The 19,383-nt window shown below is 40.6% G+C and overlaps 1 protein-coding gene across 1 annotated transcript; it reads right to left on the bottom strand.

The window, feature by feature from the left end:
- Window positions 1-11,361: 11,361 nt before the first annotated feature.
- On the bottom strand, window positions 11,362-19,075 carry puraa (purine-rich element binding protein Aa). The gene is made up of 2 exons (XM_041851543.2): window positions 18,934-19,075; window positions 11,362-14,407 (listed from the first exon to the last, which is right to left on the bottom strand). Exon 2 carries the CDS (start codon window positions 14,328-14,330, stop codon window positions 13,473-13,475), a length of 858 nt encoding a protein of 285 aa, XP_041707477.1. The 5' UTR covers window positions 14,331-14,407; window positions 18,934-19,075; the 3' UTR covers window positions 11,362-13,472.
- Window positions 19,076-19,383: the final 308 nt, after the last annotated feature.

Here is a 19,383-nt window from a genome sequence, read left to right on the forward strand (position 1 = left end):
TCCCATGGTAGATATATAATTGTCAGTGGTAGGCTGCTCAATACAAAGGTTCTTCTTGTTAATATCTATGCTCCTAATTGGGACAACGGTGATTTTTTCAAATCGGTTTTCTACACTCCCAGATATGTCCACCCATATGTTGATTTTAGGGAGGTGACTTTAACTGTTGGTTAGACCCACAATTGGATCGATCCTCCACTAAACCTACCACCCTATCAACCTCAGCTAGAGTTGTTCGAACCTTTAGTCTGAATTCGAGTCTCAGATCCCTGAGAATGGTTAATCCAGCTGGGAAAGCATACTCTTTTTTCTCATCGGTTCACCACACTTTACGCGGCATAGACTACTCCCTTGTTGATGACCGGCTCCTCCACTCCATAACTTCATGTTCATATAACCCAATTGTTGTATCTGACCACGCCCCTGTTACTATGGAAGTAGCATTTCAAAATGTTGACAATCAGCGACCGCCTTGGCGACTAAAAACCCAACTGCTCAGTAATGAACACTTTGTCAACTTTGTTTTGAGTCAAATCGACTTTTTCATGATTACAAATAGAACCCCAAACATCTCTGCGCCTACTCTCTGGGAAACTTTGAAAGCTTATATCAGAGGTGAAATTATCTCCCACACCGCACATGAGAACAAATTGAAAAGGAATAGGTTATCTATGCTAACACGCTGTATTGCCCAATTAGATGACATTTATGCCGCTTTCACCATCCCCAGATATTTATATGAACGTTTAACTCTGCAAGCAGAATTTGACACACTATTAACAGACCAGGTTACTGAAATGCTTGTCAAGTCTAGGAGCACTTACTATGAACAAGGAGAGAAAGCCAGTAAATTATTAGCTCACAAGTTACGCCAACAATCATCATCATCTCAGATTACAAAATTCGTACATCATCTGGGATATCATTAGATCCTGGGGGATCAATGAGGAGTTCAAGAGATTTTACCAGTCTCTATATACCTCTGAAAGTAAAGCGGATACACTGGAATTGGATAATTTCTTCCACTCACTATCTGTGCCTTCGGTCGGCCGGGATTTGGTAAAAAAATTAGAGCAGCCGATCACTGTTGAAGAACTGTCTAACGCTGTCAAATCCCTTCAATCTGGGAGAAGCTCAGGGCCTGATGGCTACCCGACAGAGTTTTATAAAAGTTTATCACCAAAATAGCCCCTATTCTAATTGAAATGTACAATGATGCATTTGTAAATGGTGCTCTCCCACATACTCTCACTCAAGCAACCATTTGTTTATTCTTAAAAAAACAAAGACCCTCTTGACTGTGCATCATACTGTCCAATTAGCCTGCTAAATGTGGACTATAAAATAGAAAATTCTGCAACGCTGCTAGAAACAGTCCTCCCATCAATTATCTCTCCGGATCAAACAGGATTTATAAAAATAGACACTCATTCTTCAATCTCCGAAGATTATTTAATATTATATACAATCCTTCTGTCAACAATACCTCTGAAGCCATTATATCCCTGGACGCGGAGAAAGCGTTTGATCGGGTGGAATGGAAATACCTTTTTACACTCTAAATAAATTTGGCTTTGGCTCCAAATTCATGACCTGGATAAAACTTCGACTCATCCCCCAAGCCTCTGTCAGGACTAATAACACTCAATCAGATCCTTCCCTCTGCAAAAGATCGACACGTCAGGGTTGCCCTTTAAGTCCCTTACTGTTTGCCCTCGCCATAGAGCCACTTGCAATAGCACTTCGCTCCAACCCCCCTCATCAAAGGCATAGTCAGATACGGGCACGAACACAAACTGTCTTTATATGCAGATGATTTATTAATATACACATCCAATCTTTCTGTCTCTGTCCCTGCTGCCCTTGCCACTTTCGCATCCTTCGGTCACATATCAGGGTATAAACTAAATCTCAGTAAAAGTGAATTGATGCCACTTAACATGGCTGCAAAAAAATCCCCTTTACATAACTTGCCATTTAAAATAGCACACAGCAGTTTTATTTATCTCGGGGTACATGTCACAATTAGGTTTGAAAACCTTTTTCAAGCCAACTTTGCTCCTCTCTTAACCCGTACTAAGGACGATTTGGAACGGTGGTCTTTGCTACACCCTCTCCTTAGTTGCTAGAATTAACTCTATTAAAATGAATACTCTCCCTAAATTCTTATACCTCTATCAGTGCCTTCCAATATTTCCTACCAATACATTTTTCAAAAAAGATCGACGGCCTAATTCTACCCCTTTATATGGGACAAAAAGCCTCCTAGGATGCGAAAACAGCTCTTGCAGAGGCCCAAACCAGACGGCGGTCTAGCTCTACCAGATTTCAGATTCTATTATTGGGCCGCTAACCTTAGGATCATTCAGTACTGGTTGCAGAGCAGAGTAATATTCCCACCCCCAACTTTGGCTGGAGATGGAGGCTCCTCGTCTACACCGGCATCACTGTCTTCCCTCGCTCACTCCTCTATTACAGGCCCTTACCTCCTCCTTCACCAACAATACATGTGTCAAAACAACATTGAAGATCTGGAATCAATTTAGGCGCCACTTTGGGTTTCAAACAACCTCTTCCTTGGCTCCGTAGCCTCAAACCCAGCTTTTCCCCATCTATGATTGATGGTGCTTTCTCAACATGGTCTAATCTCGGTATTAAAAGATTCAGAGATCTGTATACTAACAATACATTTAGTACGTTTCAACAACTATCAGCTAAATTTGGTCTCCCCAGACATCATTTTTTTAGATTCTCACAAGTCCGGAGTTACATCCTCAGCATAGATCCAGGATTCCCCAACCTTTCTAGTGGAACACAGTTTGAACACATTTCTCACCCCTCTTCCTAATCAGAAAGGCACAATGTCAATAATCTATAGTCAAATTTGCTCACTACAAGCCATCTCATTAAACAATATCAAATCCTCTTGGGAGGAGGAACTGGGTGAGGAAATATCTGATGAACTATGGGAAGAGGCACTCAAAAGGGTACATAGCTCTTCTATTTGACGCTCGACACGGCCTCATCCAATGCAAACTCATTCATAGGGCTCACTGGACCAAAGCAAGACTATCAAAAAAATTTACAAGGATGTGAACCCTAATTGTGTTCGATGTAACCAGTCCCTGCTAATCATGTGCACATGTTTTGGTGCTGCCCATCTCTTGTTGGTTTCTGGAAAGACATCTTTAACACACTCTCAGAATTAAGCGGCACACAGATCGAGCCAGACCCTCTCATTGCATTATTTGGAGTTTCCTTACCCACAATACAATTGACCAAAATGAATAAGGATGTAATTGCCTTTGTCACGTTGTTAGCGAGACGATTAATTTTACTTAGATGGAAATCCTCTGCAGCCCCTTCTCATGCTCTTTGGATTAAATCTATTTTGAATTGCATAAAGTTGGAGAAAATAAAACAGACACTCAATGGGTCTGTAGACAAATTTTATGCAAAGTGGGCTCCCTTCTTTTCTTATGTCAAAAGAATACATTTCCCTGCAGTTCCAGAGTGATGTATATTTATATATTGGTGATGTAAGAAGCCTGGTATGTGCATATACTGACATCTCGGATGTTAAGGACGGTAATAACTGTGCTAGCTGACCTATAACAACTGGATCAAAACAGATATTTTTTCTTTTTTTTTTTTTTTTTTTTTTGTGTTTTATCTTATTTATGTACTTAATGTCTATTTTTTCTTTCATGTCTGTCTCTCCATGTTTTGCTGTATTGATGTCTTCAAATTGTTGTTCCATATTCATACCAAATAACTTTCAATGTAATTACTTACTAAATGCTGGTACTGAAAATTCAATAAACAAAGTGTATAAAAAAAAAAAAAAAGGTGGGGGCAGGGAGGTCCTCAGGTCCAGAGAGAAGGGAGGAAAGTGTAATAAAAGGTGGGGGCAGGGAGGTCCTCAGGTCCAGAGAGAAGGGAGGAAAGTGTAATAAAAGGTGGGGGCAGGGAGGTCCTCAGGTCCAGAGAGAAGGGAGGAAAGTGTAATCACAAGGCTGAGACTGGGACACACAAGGCTCAACAGTACATTGAAATTGGTAGGAAAACATCAGACTGGGAGGTGTGATCACTGTCAGGAGGAGATGGAGACAGTGGAAGACGTGCTATTTCAGTGCCAGAAATATGGGAGGGAAAGGGAGAGATTGTTATCAGATTTAAGGAGTAATTGAGGAGCCAAGTGTAAGTGAACTGCTGGGGAAATCTTCAGGGGATGTAGTATTTAATTATGTATTTTGTTTCCTTAAGGAGACTAGAATAATGGGTAGGATTTAGACCTTCCCTGTCTCTGGTCCACACTCCAATCCAATAGGTGGCGTTTTTGCACCTTAAAGTTGGTTGCCAACCACCTGCTATGATCCACAGAAGAAGCAGCAGCAGCGCAATCAGATTTCTCATGAGTAACAATTATATAATTACTTCTAGGTGCCTTGTATTTCCAAAGGATGAATGCACTAACTGTAAGTCACTCTGGATAAGAGCGTCTGCTAAATGACTAAAATTAAATATATTTATCATATATGCCTATTTAAAAGAATTGCAGAAAGTTACAAAATATGGCATCTAAGAAGTTTGCGCCTACTCTAATTGACAATGGCGCTGCAAATTTCATAACTCAGCCGACCATGCTTGGTGGGAGCGGGGTAAGTAGGTCAGGGCATCTTGGTAACTTGGCTTATTTGTTACCTAGCCTGCTGTTAGAATCATATAATTAAGAATAAATAGTAATTGAATAGGGTATCTATGGTTAGAATCACATTTGTTTCATTTACTTTGAACAAGCCGGGTTGGCAGGCAGAAAGGAAGAAAGATGCATTCCAAAGCCAGAGCCATGCTGCCCTTCACGAATAGCAAGTTCTGCAACTCCGGTACGTCTACAGGTAAGGAAGCTTTTGATAAAGGTATTGACAACTGCTTACCATTTATCTTCTGGTGCCGTTAAAGTGAGAGATATCCACCTGCAGTAGGCTATCACTTGTGTTGTGGCGTGGTCACATGGCTGTGTTTAGACAGGCAGCCCAATTCTGATCGTTTTTTTCACTAATTGGTATTTTGACCAATCAGATCAGCTCTGAAAAAGATCTGATGTGATTGGTCAAAAGACCTATTAGTGGGGGCCTCCCGAGTGGCGCAGCGGTCTAAGGCACTGCATCACTACAGACCCGGGTTCGCAGCCGGCCGCGACCGGGAGACGGCGCACAATTGGCCCAGCGTCGTCCGGTTTCGGGGAGGGTTTGGCTGGCCGGATGACCTTGTCCCATCGTGCTCTAGCGACTCCTTGTGGCGGGCTGGGCGCATGCACGCTGACTTCGGTCGCAGTTGTACAGCGTTTACTTCGACACATTGGTGCGGTTGGCTTCCAGGTTAAGCAAGCAGTGGGTCAAGAAGCAGTGCGCGGCTTGGCAGGGTAGTGTTTCGGAGGACGCATGGCTCTTGACCTTCGCCTCTCCCGAGTCCATACGGGAGTTGCAGCGATGGGACAAGACTGTAACTACCAATTGGGGAGAAAAAGGGGTAAGAAATTAAATACAATACCTATTAGTGGAAAAAATATATGAATTGGGCTGCCTGTGTGAACGCAGCCTAGTCACTTCCTTCAGTCACAATTTAATCAGGTTAGGACATTCAAACCTTGGAAACTGGTTTTCATTTAAGTTTCTTCATCTTACCCATAGGTAAAAAGCTATTCAAATTTGCCCAAAGTCAGTTATATTTTATGACGTGGTTTTGCAATGCATCTACCATTTGGGTTAAATGCGGAAGGCACATTTCAGTTGAATGCATTCAGTTGTACAACTGACTGGGTATCCGCTTTCCTTTCCCTTTCTATTTGTCCTTATGATATTGTAGCAAATGTAGAGGTAGCCCTATTGGGACTTGCACCCAATGGGTCCCTGTGACCAGAGGCGTCATGCCTATAGGGGGCACGTGCCCCCTCAGATTTGTCCTGTTTAAAAAAGTATTAGTTTTTTTGGTGTTGTTTCTCTGAAATACTACTAGCCACCCAATTTTATGAAGTTGGCTTTAGCTAGCCCAGATAGGTTCCCAACCTTATAATTAGCTACGAAGAAGCCATTTCAGGCTATCAATCAAGTTAGAGTAGCTAGCTTGTCTAACTATCTTAGCTGGCATGCCTGCTGGCAAGGTTGATAGACTTTAGAAAAGCAAGCAATAACTAAATGTACTGAATAAGATTCAAATTCCTTTCAGCCTTTACCCAGATTTTTGTAGAGACGCAGAGAAGCATATTTTGTTTCCTTAAAAAAAGAACCACCAGTCAGTCAGGAGGATACAGACAGCTCAGGAGGTATGCTTAGATATGCATAAACTTTGACATATTTTTGACATAGAATTAAGCATAATTATTATAGCTCTAGATTTCAGGGAAAAGCTGTTTCAGGTGTTTGAAAAATGCTCAATTCTCAGACAGCTTCTACCCCCAAGCCTTAAGACTGCTAAATAGTCCATACGGCTGTGAAATAGTTAATGGATGACCCTATCTTGCAATGACTATAAACACTCACAAGACTATATAGACACACATATACATATATATATATATATATACAGTGGGGAAAAAAAGTATTTAGTCAGCCACCAATTGTGCATGTTCTCCCACTTAAAAAGATGAGAGAGGCCTGTAATTTTCATCGTAGTTACAAGTCAACTATGACAGACAAATTGAGAAGAAGAAAATCCAGAAAATCACATTGTAGGATTTTTTATGAATTTATTTGCAAATTATGGTGGAAAATAAGTATTTGGTCACCTACAAACAAGCAAGATTTCTGGCTCTCACAGACCTGTAACTTCTTCTTTAAGAGGCTCCTCTGTCCTCCACTCGTTACCTGTATTAATGGCACCTGTTTGAACTTGTTATCAGTATAAAAGACACCTATCCACAACCTCAAACAGTCACACTCCAAACTCCACTATGGCCAAGAACAAAGAGCTGTCAAAGGACACCAGAAACAAAATTGTAGACCTGCACCAGGCTGGGAAGACTGAATCTGCAATAGGTAAGCAGCTTGGTTTGAAGAAATCAACTGTGAAAGCAATTATTAGGAAATGGAAGACATACAAGACCACTGATAATCTCCCTCGATCTGGGGCTCCACGCAAGATCTCACCCCGTGGGGTCAAAATGATCACAAGAACGGTGAGCAAAAACCCCAGAACCACACGGGGGGACCTAGTGAATGACCTGCAGAGAGCTGGGACCAAAGTAACAAAGCCTACCATCAGTAACACACTACGCCACCAGTGACTCAAATCCTGCAGTGCCAGACGTGTCCCCCTGCTTAAGCCAGTACATGTCCAGGCCCGTCTGAAGTTTGCTAGAGTGCATTTGGATGATCCAGAAGAGGATTGGGAGAATGTCATATGGTCAGATGAAACCAAAATAGAACTTTTTGGTAAAAACTCAACTCGTCGTGTTTGGAGGACAAAGAATGCTGAGTTGCATCCAAAGAACACCATACCTACTGTGAAGCATGGGGGTGGAAACATCATGCTTTGGGGCTGTTTTTCTGCAAAGGGACCAGGACGACTGATCCGTGTAAAGGAAAGAATGAATGGGGCCATGTATCGTGAGATTTTGAGTGAAAACCTCCTTCCATCAGCAAGGGCATTGAAGATGAAACGTGGCTGGGTCTTTCAGCATGACAATGATCCCAAACACACCGCCCGGTCCTGGAGTGATCCCAAACACACCGCCAAGGTCCTGGAGTGGCCTAGCCAGTCTCCAGATCTCAACCCCATAGAAAATCTTTGGAGGGAGTTGAAAGTCCGTGTTGCCCAGCGACAGCCCCAAAACATCACTGCTCTAGAGGAGATCTGCATGGAGGAATGGGCCAAAATACCAGCAACAGTGTGTGAAAACCTTGTGAAGACTTACAGAAAATGTTTGACCTGTGTCATTGCCAACAAAGGGTATATAACAAAGTATTGAGAAACTTTTGTTCTTGACCAAATACTTATTTCCCACCATAATTTGCAAATAAATTCATAAAAAATCCTACAATGTGATTTTCTGGAGAAAAAAATTCTCATTTTGTCTGTCATAGTTGACATGTACCTATGATGAAAATTACAGGCCTCTCTCATCTTTTTAAGTGGGAGAACTTGCACAATTGGTGGCTGACTAAATACTTTTTTTCCCCACACCTGAAGGTACCACGTTCATCTGTACAAACAATAGTATGCAAGTATAAACACCATGGGACCACGCAGCCGTCATACCGCTCAGGAAGGAGACGCGTTCTGTCTCCTCGAGATGATCGTACTTTGGTGCGAAAAGTGCAAATCAATCCCAGAACAACAGCAAAGGACCTTGTGAAGATGCTGGAGGAAACAGGTACAAAAGTATCTATATCCACAGTAAAATGAGTCCTATATCGACATAACCTGAAAGGCCGCTCAGCAAGGAAGAAGCCACTGCTCCAAAACCGCCATAAAAAGGCCAGACTACGGTTTGCAACTGCACATGGGGACAAAGATTGTACTTTTTGGAGAAATGTCCTCTGGTCTGACGGAACAAGAATTATGTGGATATATTGAAGCAACATCTCAAGACATCAGTCAAAAAGTTAAAGCTTGGTCGCAAATGGGTCTTCCAAATGGACAATGACCCCAAGCCTACTTCCAAAGTTGTGGCAAAATGGCTGAAGGACAACAAAGTCAAGGTATTGGAGTGGCCATCACAAAGCCCTGACCTCAATCCTATAGAAAATGTGTGGGCAGAACTGAAAAAGCGTGTGCGAGCAAGGAGGCCTACAAACCTGACTCAGTTACACCAGCTCTGTCAGGAGGAATGGGCCAAAATTCACCCAACTTATTGTGGGAAGCTTGTGGAAGGCTACCCGAAATGTTTGACCCAAGTTAACCTATTTAAAAGCAATGCTACCAAATACTAATTGAGTGTATGTAAACTTCTGACCCACTGGGAATGTGATGAAAGAAAGAAATACTTAAATAAATCATTCTCTCTACTATTATTCTGACATTTCACATTCTTAAAATAAAGTGGTGATCCTAACTGACCTAAGACAGGGAATTTTTACTAGGATTAAATGTCAGGAATTATGAAAAACTGAGTTGAAATGTAGTTGGCTAAGGTGTATGTAAACTTCCGACTTCAACTGTGTGTATATATAGATACATACACTACATACGAACACACATACTTTTAAACTCGTCATTTGCTGCTGCTACGCTGTTCTTTATTTTACTCGTATTATTATCTATCCTGATGCCTAATCACTTTTACTCTGCATCGTTGAGAAGGGCTCGTAAGCAAACATTTCACGGTTAAGTCTACACCTGTTGTATTCGGCGCATGTGACAAATAAAAATGTATTTGATTTTGACACTTTCCATGGCCTCCTTGCACGCCATCCCACTTCAGAGGGAGCCACCAGACATCCATGTTACTATGACGATTGTGGATTGGTTAGATAGAGCCACCTGCTGGCTAAAAAGCACAAGATGACTAGAGCCAGCACAACATGAAACATGCATCACTGTGGCATACAGCAGCAGACTTGAATGTGAACATTACATATATCATGACCGGTGTCATCATAAGATTCATAAATATTGCCACTGTAGCAGAGTTCAGTTTGCCCTTGCTGCAAGTATGCCACGTGGCCATTTTGGGTATATGAATTAAACATTTGACTAAACAAATGTGGTCCTCTGTAGCTCAATTGGTAGAGCATGGCGCTTGTAACGCCAGGGTAGTGGGTTCGATCCCCGGGACCACCCATACGTAAAAATTTATGCATACATGACTGTAAGTCGCTTTGGATAAAAGCGTCTGCTAAATGGCATATTATTATTATATACGGGCAGGATATATAAATACATACCTGTACATTTCTTTGCATTGCATTTCAATGTTTACATTGCCTTTGCATCACAAACAGCAGGTCTAATTCTATTCTAACACCTGCCAGAAAGGAATTTGCTTGACCTTCATGCGTGGATGTCCATGGGTAGCCTAGGACAAATGTGAATCTACACAAGCAGTGAAGATCTTGAACAGACTCTACAAAAGTGTATCTGAGTATTTAACACTGGAGATTGTGAAAGAGTAATCATGACCATGTGATGCCTCTTCTCTAGAGGTAGTGTTTTTATAATATATATCATTGCCAGTCCTAAAGCTTCTGTTAACCCTAAAAATAATGTTTTAGTCTCTCTACTGGCAGTGCATGTGCTGGTTTTCTCTAGTAGTCCAGCAGTGACAATAATATTCAAACATCTATAGATTCAAGCACACCAAATATGTCCCTCCTCCTGACTTAAAATCGGCCATTGATGTCAATGGGAGATCTGCACACACATTTGAGTTGTGTGCAGATTTCAGGTTAGGATTTGGACATGTGCAGTTTAACAATTGTAATTCAGGTGGTATGGAAACCTAGAACCAATTAGCTGCTACACATGGTGGTGGTAGAACATTGAGCTGTGAGTGTTAGTTTACAAGTGTCTGTAGGTTATTGCTTGGCAAAACAAAAGGTAATCCTAGAATAAAACACAAAGCTCATATCAAAAATCACTGCAAACCATATCCATTATAACATAGTAAATAAAGCAATCACAAACATGTAATGGGCGATATGATGCTCTAGTATCTGATAGATTAGCTGGTGTTTCTGGAGCACAGCAATATTCATAACCGAAAATAGACATTGAGTAGAAACCCTACCCAGTTTGGCAATCTCACAGAAGAGAACCACATGAGAAAAGGCACATACATATTGAAGATACATTTATGTCAGATGTGGGTAAATTACATTTATTTTTGTAAAATGTACATAAATTATATTCGATGCATCACCACCGAATGAGTTAATCCATAATCCTGTTTGAAAAGGGTAGCAACGTGAGACAAAAAGACATTCCTTGTTGAGATCATTTCAAAGTAATATTGGTCTGACATTTCATCCACCTGGGAAAGCAATGCGCTACAAACCTCAACCACTGAAGACAGGAAGGAGTTCACCATACACCTTCATAAGTATCGTACCAAATCAAGAAACAAGGCTGTAATCTGCTTTTCCTTTTCACCAAAACTCAACATATTTTCAGCCCCAACAATCACCCCATCCCTTCACTCTTCCCAAGCCATAGGGAGAGGTGATAGAGGCCTACGAGACAGACAACACTATTCCTCAGCATGTTAGTTATTGTGAATGTTAGGGTGTTGGTTGTGTCCTCATCAGGAAGGATGAAGCTTGCTTTGTTGGATTGACTTCTCCTCCCAGGTTGGACTTTTGTTTAAGTGCATATAAAGGTATTTAAAACCTTGAAGATAAATAAACATGGAATTCAGCCACATGCGTTCAAATATTAATCATATATTTAATTGATATACATATTGCCACCATTGGCACATACGATATTGCACACAGTAATGAAATGTTGCACTGAAAATAAAATATCTATTGTGAGCAAAAAAACAACATTCAAAATGACAAATGATGTGGAATAACGCTGAAAAGTTAAAACTAAAAAACTAAACACAAATCAAAATAAGACATGCTTACTACTCCCCCCTAATTGAGGTCTTTAGCAACTTACAAATTACACATTACTGCCCAAGCCGTAGAACTACGCACAGAGAGCATCACAAGAGGGCCTCCAACAAGCGTTCTCAATCCAGTCCACAGTGATGTTACCAGTCAGCCCCTGCTCTCTGCTCCACCTCACCGGGCTGGGCCTGTGAAGAGCAGGCTCATACGCATCGTCTTCTAGGTGACCACCCCCTTCCATGTTTCCATGTAGGCCGATACCTGGATGGCTCGGGGATGAGAGGGAGATTGGGGAAGGGGGAAAGGTTGCAGAAAAATCGTAGTAATCTGCTCTTTTTCTTTTGTTAAGGGTTCTTAATGAACCCTTTAGCACCACAAGTTGTGCTGTGGCACACGGAAAAGCAATACGGAAACAAACTAAAACCCAAACTGTGATCCAAAGCATCAGGCCAGCATGTAATCATGCAGAGTGTTTAAGGCACCAGGTTGTTTATATGCCGAGGAGGACTCTCCCATCCGGGTGTCATTTACACCAGTGGCTCTAACCAGGGGGGCTCAAGGACAGTTAGGCCTGCTGCTTTTTACTCAATCCAATATGCCAGGTGATCTTTTCACTGAATACTGGGGTAAATTTGACATGATCTGATTGTTGCCAGCTTCTTTGGAAACAACTGAGATATTCAGACCAGCATTCAATCTAAAGATCAGTTGAGCATTTGCAGGGTTGAAAAACAGCTTGGAGAGGAGTCCTTGAGCCACAATATGTGAAAACCAACATCAGGCTTTGTACAGGTAAACATGCAGCAACAGCACTCATTGGTACATTGGCATCCTATTGGTTGGCTGATATTTGCTGGTCCTCTGTGTGTCAAATTCCCCAACAGAAAACCTCTTATCCATAAGTGCTGAAGTTGACATACATTTCAGATTCACAAAACCATGCTTTACTTTTTTTATTAGCAGACCATGATGCCAATGACGTGCTGCTAGCAGGGTTGAGTGGTCTATATGACAAATATGCTGTTCTCAACCACTTCTCATGTAATTTGCTGCATGTTGTCACTGCACTTCCTTAATCTAAGACGGGTACCTTTTTAAAAACACATTGCATGACAACGAGACACAAAGATAGTCTATAGTATACCGATCTGCATGACGACAATTTCAATTGAAACAAAAGTTACAACAGTAATATTCCTCTTGAAAGTCTTCATGTCGAGTTCCATTGACCAGCTCAATGTGTTCGAGTTCAATGCAATGCATATTGCACGAGAGAGCACTTATTTCGTTGGATGACATTGAAAAAAGTACATAGGTAGACTGCATGACATAAAAAAAAAAACAATCCAAAGCAGGCCTAGCCCTCATATGATTTATGTGTAAACAAATCTCTACTCACAGGTAAAGGTAAATAGGGTGGCAAGTAGGCCTACGCTATGTCAACCTCTTAAAAAGGTTTTCAATTTTGGTTAAAAAAAAACTAAAATATCTGATTTGTGCTGAAGTCAAATGAAAAAGACTTGTTTCTCATAACTCGGCAATAATTCCATTTGAACATTGCAAACACTTTTTATAATATCTTTAACGTGTACAAAAGTTATTGGTTAATAAGAGAAATAAACACTCAGTTCTTTATCATCTGTCATCAAGTAGGAAACACGGTTCATATATAATGTTATTACTTGGTTTAGCAGCCGCTTACTGTATTAATGGTGGGTAAGTGGGTAACATCCAGCGATGGGTGACAACATGTCTTAACTGTCAGTTTGTGGAGGTTTATTTTTTGTGGGTGGTGCTCCCTTGGAGTTAAACAGTTACAGTTCAATCTTTAGATTTCTTTCTTTTTACAGTAAAGTTATTATAATTTCTCTTTTTGTTATTTTGATTATTTTGTTGCATGTTTTTGCTCTCTATATATCAATCCTCGTCTGCATCATCAGCATGCATCTCCTCTTGTTGCTGCATCTCACATGCCCTTTTCTCCCGCTGTTTCTCCTGGATCTTCTTCATCTCCTCCGCGTATTTACAGAACGTATTTCCAAATTTGGACCACACTTTGTAGGGCACGGTGATAGAGTTGCGGTATGTTGGCTTCACCTCGCTTACCCTCATGAACACTCCGTATTTATTGGAGCCCACGTCGAAGAAAAAGCGTTTGTTGTCCACTGTCAAGGAGGTCCCCTCCGGCAACTCCGCAGGTTCGTCATCTACTCCGTAGTCGTCAATGAGTTTGGCCAAGGCGTCACGAAACTCAATAAGTCCCTGGGCAGGCAGAGCAATCGTCTGGCCTTGCGTGGATCCCAAACCGGGCCCCCGGTTCACGGTCTGTCGAATCCTCAGAAACCGGCCTCTCTGGTTCTCTTTCAGATCCATGTAGTACTTCCGATTCTCCCTGACCAAGAATTCGCTTTTAAGTGCTCGTCTCGGCTCATCCTGTGCGATGTCCGGATTGCTAGGACCTAATTGGGCATAATGTTCGATGAAGTCCCCTAAGTAGTCACGGAACTCGACTGCCACTGACATGGAGAGAGTGAGGCGGCTCTTGTTTCCCCCGGCCCCGACTTCAGCTATCTTCAAGAAGCGGCCTTTTGCGTTCTGCTTCACGTCCAGGTAGAAACGTTTGTTTTGAATGTCAACCCGTTTCGACGCCAGCTCTTGCGTCTCGTGTTGCAGCCCGGAAGCCGAGCCCGCCCCTCCTGTCACTGGGTGCATGGAACCGACGCCCGGGCCCGTTGCTGCTCCTCCCTGCTCACTTCCACTGTCTCTGTCCGCCATGATGCTGCCTGCCTGCCTTCTCCCTCTGTCTACTGCAACCCCACAGCCAGCCAGCCACGCCACCACTCTCGCGAGATCTACACAGAGGGAAATACAAGAACAATATCTATTGAGGGGGCCTCAAAGTGGAAATTCTATAATATCCTTTAGGCCTAAATACAGAATTGCCGCTTTTCATCGGCGTCTAAATTCTCAGGTTTATTGTGATGCAAGCTTACCACTTCAAAGCTGAAATCGAAGTTATTATTTTGACTGTCGATTTGGATTAAGAGCAATCCTGAAGTGCAATAATCGTGGCATTTTACTTGGATCGTGTATATAAAACCTTAATGCGTAAAACCGTAGGTCTATGCGTAAAAAGGGCTTAATTCCTCTAACTGGGGTTATTACTATGTTATTGCACTATTGGTTATTGTCTGTTAAGTTTGCGAATAACCATGCATAGAATTGGTGACAGTTTACGGTGGCCGCAATACATTCCAGAGCCTCACATTCAAGGTAACATTTTACATTAGGCCACATGCGTTAGGGTTGCCCTTGCAGCGTGAAAATACTCTGTAGGCCTACCATCTATTACTACTTTGGTAGTAGGTTAAGTATGAAACCCAATGGCTATCTAGGCCAAAAGGTACATTTTACCCATATCTGTCTATGCACTGTTAGTCTATCCAATGTAGGGCTACTAATTAACCGCCACTGTTACCAAATCAATCTGAAAGCCTCGATTCGTGACATTTGGAAACCTGTTCCCTGTCTCTATATTAAGTATTGTAAGTGAAACCCCTATTTGGAAACAAAATAAAAGGTCTGCTGCCAGGTTTAATAACATAGTCTGTTGATTTAAGTGTCTCTGTTTGGCTTATTTATTTTTCGTTTACATACAGTTGTTGTTACCCACCTTTCCTGTTTCGACCTTGGGATGATATGACACAATTTAGGCCCAGACAGACACGCTATCATGGTGATAGGGTGAGTATTTTTTTTCAATCCCCTGTCAATGTAGTCTACTTAAAAGAACCGTTACCATTCGTTTAGTTAGGCCTACCAAAAAGAGAGTAGCCTATAGGCCTACCAAATAGAGTATTTGTTAGGCCTACTAGAATAGATTGTAGGCCTACATTTCATGATTGCACATTTGTGATACCTACTCGTTTCTCAGATTGTAGGCCTAGGCCTAGGTTCATCGGATGTTTATTTTTTATGAAAGCCATGTCTCTTGATTTGAATATGAAAATAGTAGGCCTAGCGATCCTGTCATATGCAACCTGATCTCACGAGTTCCAAACTGCGCAAATAAGACAAATGCACAACATTTTAATTAAACTTAAAATGTCAATGTTACATATTTAAATATGATAATTGACATAACTAAGACATTACTTTATTTGAAATGGAAGTTGTTCAACTGTAAGCCAAAAACTAGATATGTATAGCCTATTAATCATTAGTCATAAAATTCCGTCTTATCAAAGTCCGATTGGATAGTTTAAGATTATTTTTCGTACAGTATGTTATCCAAACAGTGCTTCTATTACGATTGTCTTATGACTTGTGTGAATTAAAGAAGTAGCAACTATAACTAGTCCATCGTTTGCCTATGTGAAATAGATTTGTAACTTTTGTTCAATAAAACATTATCTCGTGTGTAATCGACTAAACCATTTTTAATCCTACATAATTATATTTGCTGAAATGTATGTATTTTTTATTGGATTTAAACTTAATTTAATTCATTTTACGTTCCTTTTTAATTTATTTAAAGGACGTGTTAAAAACGGTGTATTTGATCGAAAATGCTAAAGTAACAACGATTTAAGCGTTGCAATAAAATACATTTTATTTTTTATTAGAAGAGAAGAACACGCAGATAACTATACAAATAAGTGTATACTATTATGGGACAAAAACGAATTAAATGCATCTAATATTTAGATTATTAGATGCTGATTTGATTAAGTTCCTTGTTATTCAGATGTACTTGAATAAGCTAATGTATGATATATAGCCAAATATATAGTATACAGTATAATATATGACGACAAACATCTTCGTTTGATATGCATGATGTTGACGTTCACTTGAGGAAGGAAGAAATTGCAAATATGGTGTATCATGCGCTGGCTTATTCACTCTTTCAGGCCTAAGAACTAATATCTATCAAGAAATAAAACAGATTCATTACTTCCATTCTCTAGTCTAGCCCACGTGCAGGCCATTGAATGATATACATTGTTTCGTTCTAGAAATATTCATTTTGGCTATGTTACCTGAATGTCAATGGGACTTTGTAGGCCTGTAGCCTACACTGACACAATTCATTTGAAAACTGAAACGTGGGTGCCTGTGATTTGTAGGCATATTGTCAACTAAATGAAATAAACAATTGTATTTATTTTCATTTTGAAAGTGACGTTGACAGGAGCGGCAAATGCACCTACATCTATCCTACTTGTAATTGTTTATTTAGCAAAAATGATTGCAGTTGCTTTTTATGTAGCTGGTCTTATCACAGTTAAATTAATATTATTGCTGAATAGACTTTGCTTTAAAGTGTTTTTCATTTGTCTTCATACATCTCAACTAGCCAACTTAGCTTATTTCCACATTGCTGGACACATTTTGTGTAACGTGTAATTTCTTTATGAAAATAATAAATTAGAAGAAATACCTTTCTCGAGCCTAATAAATGAAAATATATTTCGCAGTTCTCGAGCAAAGTAATAGTGAATGACGGGACATTTGTTGAAAAAATGTTTTACAAAACGTTATCATAGTCTACAAATAGTTTACAAATGTCTTTAAACTAAATAGAAATATCGAAAATAGACCCTCACTAAGAATAAACTGCAAGGTTAGGCTACAAATAGACTAAGATTCAACGTGTAAGTCAAAGGAGATATTGTATAAGTGAAATGTTTCAGAAGTAGACCGAAGGAAAACTTTTATCGAAGAGGAAACTGTTATGATGTTGCTGAAAAACACTGATATTGCTTCAGTCTCACTCGCAACTAACATCGAGACCCAGAAAACGTCAGACAACAGCTTTACCTATAGGCAATCATTTTATTTAACAACGACAATAGAATTCCATAGATATATGATAGTGTTTAGCTTGTCTTTCCTCCTCTCGCCCATCAGTGCAGAGGCCTCTGAAAATGTGGTCACATCATTTATTTTGTCTTGTAGCCTATGTGATTATATCCTTCGACTAAAATATCTCACTGCTTCGTTTTGGATTCACACATCAGACTATATTGTGCCAAGGTAAGATACAATTGTGAAAATGTATAGCTGATTTTGTACAGTCAGAGTCAAAGAGTTTAATAACTCTTGTTTATTTTCCCCTTAAGTTTATATTTGTGCACCCTCCTTTGGCATGGCAGCTTTTGATGAGACTCACACACACACTTCTTGAAATATTAGTGTTATAGAACTTCTTAAAGTGCAGACGTTGCCATTTATCAGTTGTATAGGCTGGTGTTCGCTTCCATTTATCATAAGAATGTTCTGTTGTCTTCTTCATGTGTCCAAGGATTGGGAACTGTGATGGACAAGAACATTGGTTCAATGGTCCCTTGATATGTCATTTTTTGGATTCATGCTTTTGATCATCCCAATAACAGTGTTGACTTATCCCCACAACAGGTTGACTTATCCCCACAACAGGTTGACTTATCCCCACAACACAGATTGACTTATCCCCACAACAGGCTGAGTTATCTTCATGGGCACAAAGTTCAAAGAAGCAGAATAACACAAAGGAAACGAATCCACCTCTGAAAATGGGGGAATATTCGGCATGTTTTCACTCAGTGGCAAATATTAAGCTAATTATGTCTGTATGCTATATACATGCACGTTTAATGATGTAAAATCTCTAAAATGCAGTTTGACACTTTTGTCCCACCTTCCTCTGGAGTTACAGTTGCATTTTCAGATGCTGGTTTTATTATGCAGGTTTTATTTTGTGTGTTCGTCTTGAATCATATGTCAATATTATACAAGGGAATGATACGTTTATAGACTTTCTCTGATCTTTGGCCCAGGATGCTTGGTCCAAAACACTGCAACATGAAAGTGATTAAAAGCAAAGGTCAAATACTCAAGATATCCAGCAATCTCATAATGACTTCAAGAGGTGCCATGTCAGTAAAGGGGTTGACAAAGGAGGATGCAAAAAAACACTGATTAGGCTGTGAATCCATGTGACAACATTGTCATTGTGTGAAAAGAATATTTCTTGACTTAAAATCGCCTAAGATTGTTGTAGAGGTATGCTATAAATAAAACCAGAGGGCGCGATGTAGGTTGTCAGTCTCCATAGGATTCTGCAGACATGTCTTATGTGGCTTCTGTCGATTCACTGCAGTGCCAGTTGTCAACATCGCTTGACTGGCAACTACTTTCGATATTACCGGAAATCTCGTCTATCACGTCAAGGCTGCCTGCCTACTGTCCACTGCTGAGGGAAATCGCTTGCATACCGGAGGACGGATTAAATGAGAGAGAGGTTTGCAGTGATTAACCCAATGACATGTAAATAAACCTGTCGTCCTCTTCCCAAAGTCACAGACCTATTACAACAAGGATAGGCATATCTTACCCCGCTTAGTTTACAGGCAGAGCGCCTGAACAGCCTCGGTGTAGTCTCGTCGCAGACAGACACGAAAAAGACAAAGGTGAATAACTCCTTGTAGGCCTACTGTCAGTGATTCGCCGCTTCACAAGATGGAACGAAACAGCGAGTCGTGGCATGGAGAGAGACTCACGTAGCCTACAAGTTCAACGCAGCCCGCGTGTCCTCTGATGTCAGCACGCTCAGTTACTGGGTGAACTGCAAGACGCGTGCGCCTCGCACTGTTGCTCTTTAGAAATTGCGGCTTGAGGAAGATTTCTCAACCCACTAGTACTTTCTGGATTTTTTTTTGGAAGAGAACCATAACCTGTGCTGTTGCTTCTTACTAAATCTATCCCTCCACTTCAATCTACTCAGGCATCTAGTCCTTACTTTAATTTATTCGGAAAATTGAAGACTTATTTGCTACGTGCACTG

This window comes from Coregonus clupeaformis, chromosome 27, assembly GCF_020615455.1.
Source record: "Coregonus clupeaformis isolate EN_2021a chromosome 27, ASM2061545v1, whole genome shotgun sequence".
NCBI lineage: Eukaryota > Metazoa > Chordata > Actinopteri > Salmoniformes > Salmonidae > Coregonus > Coregonus clupeaformis.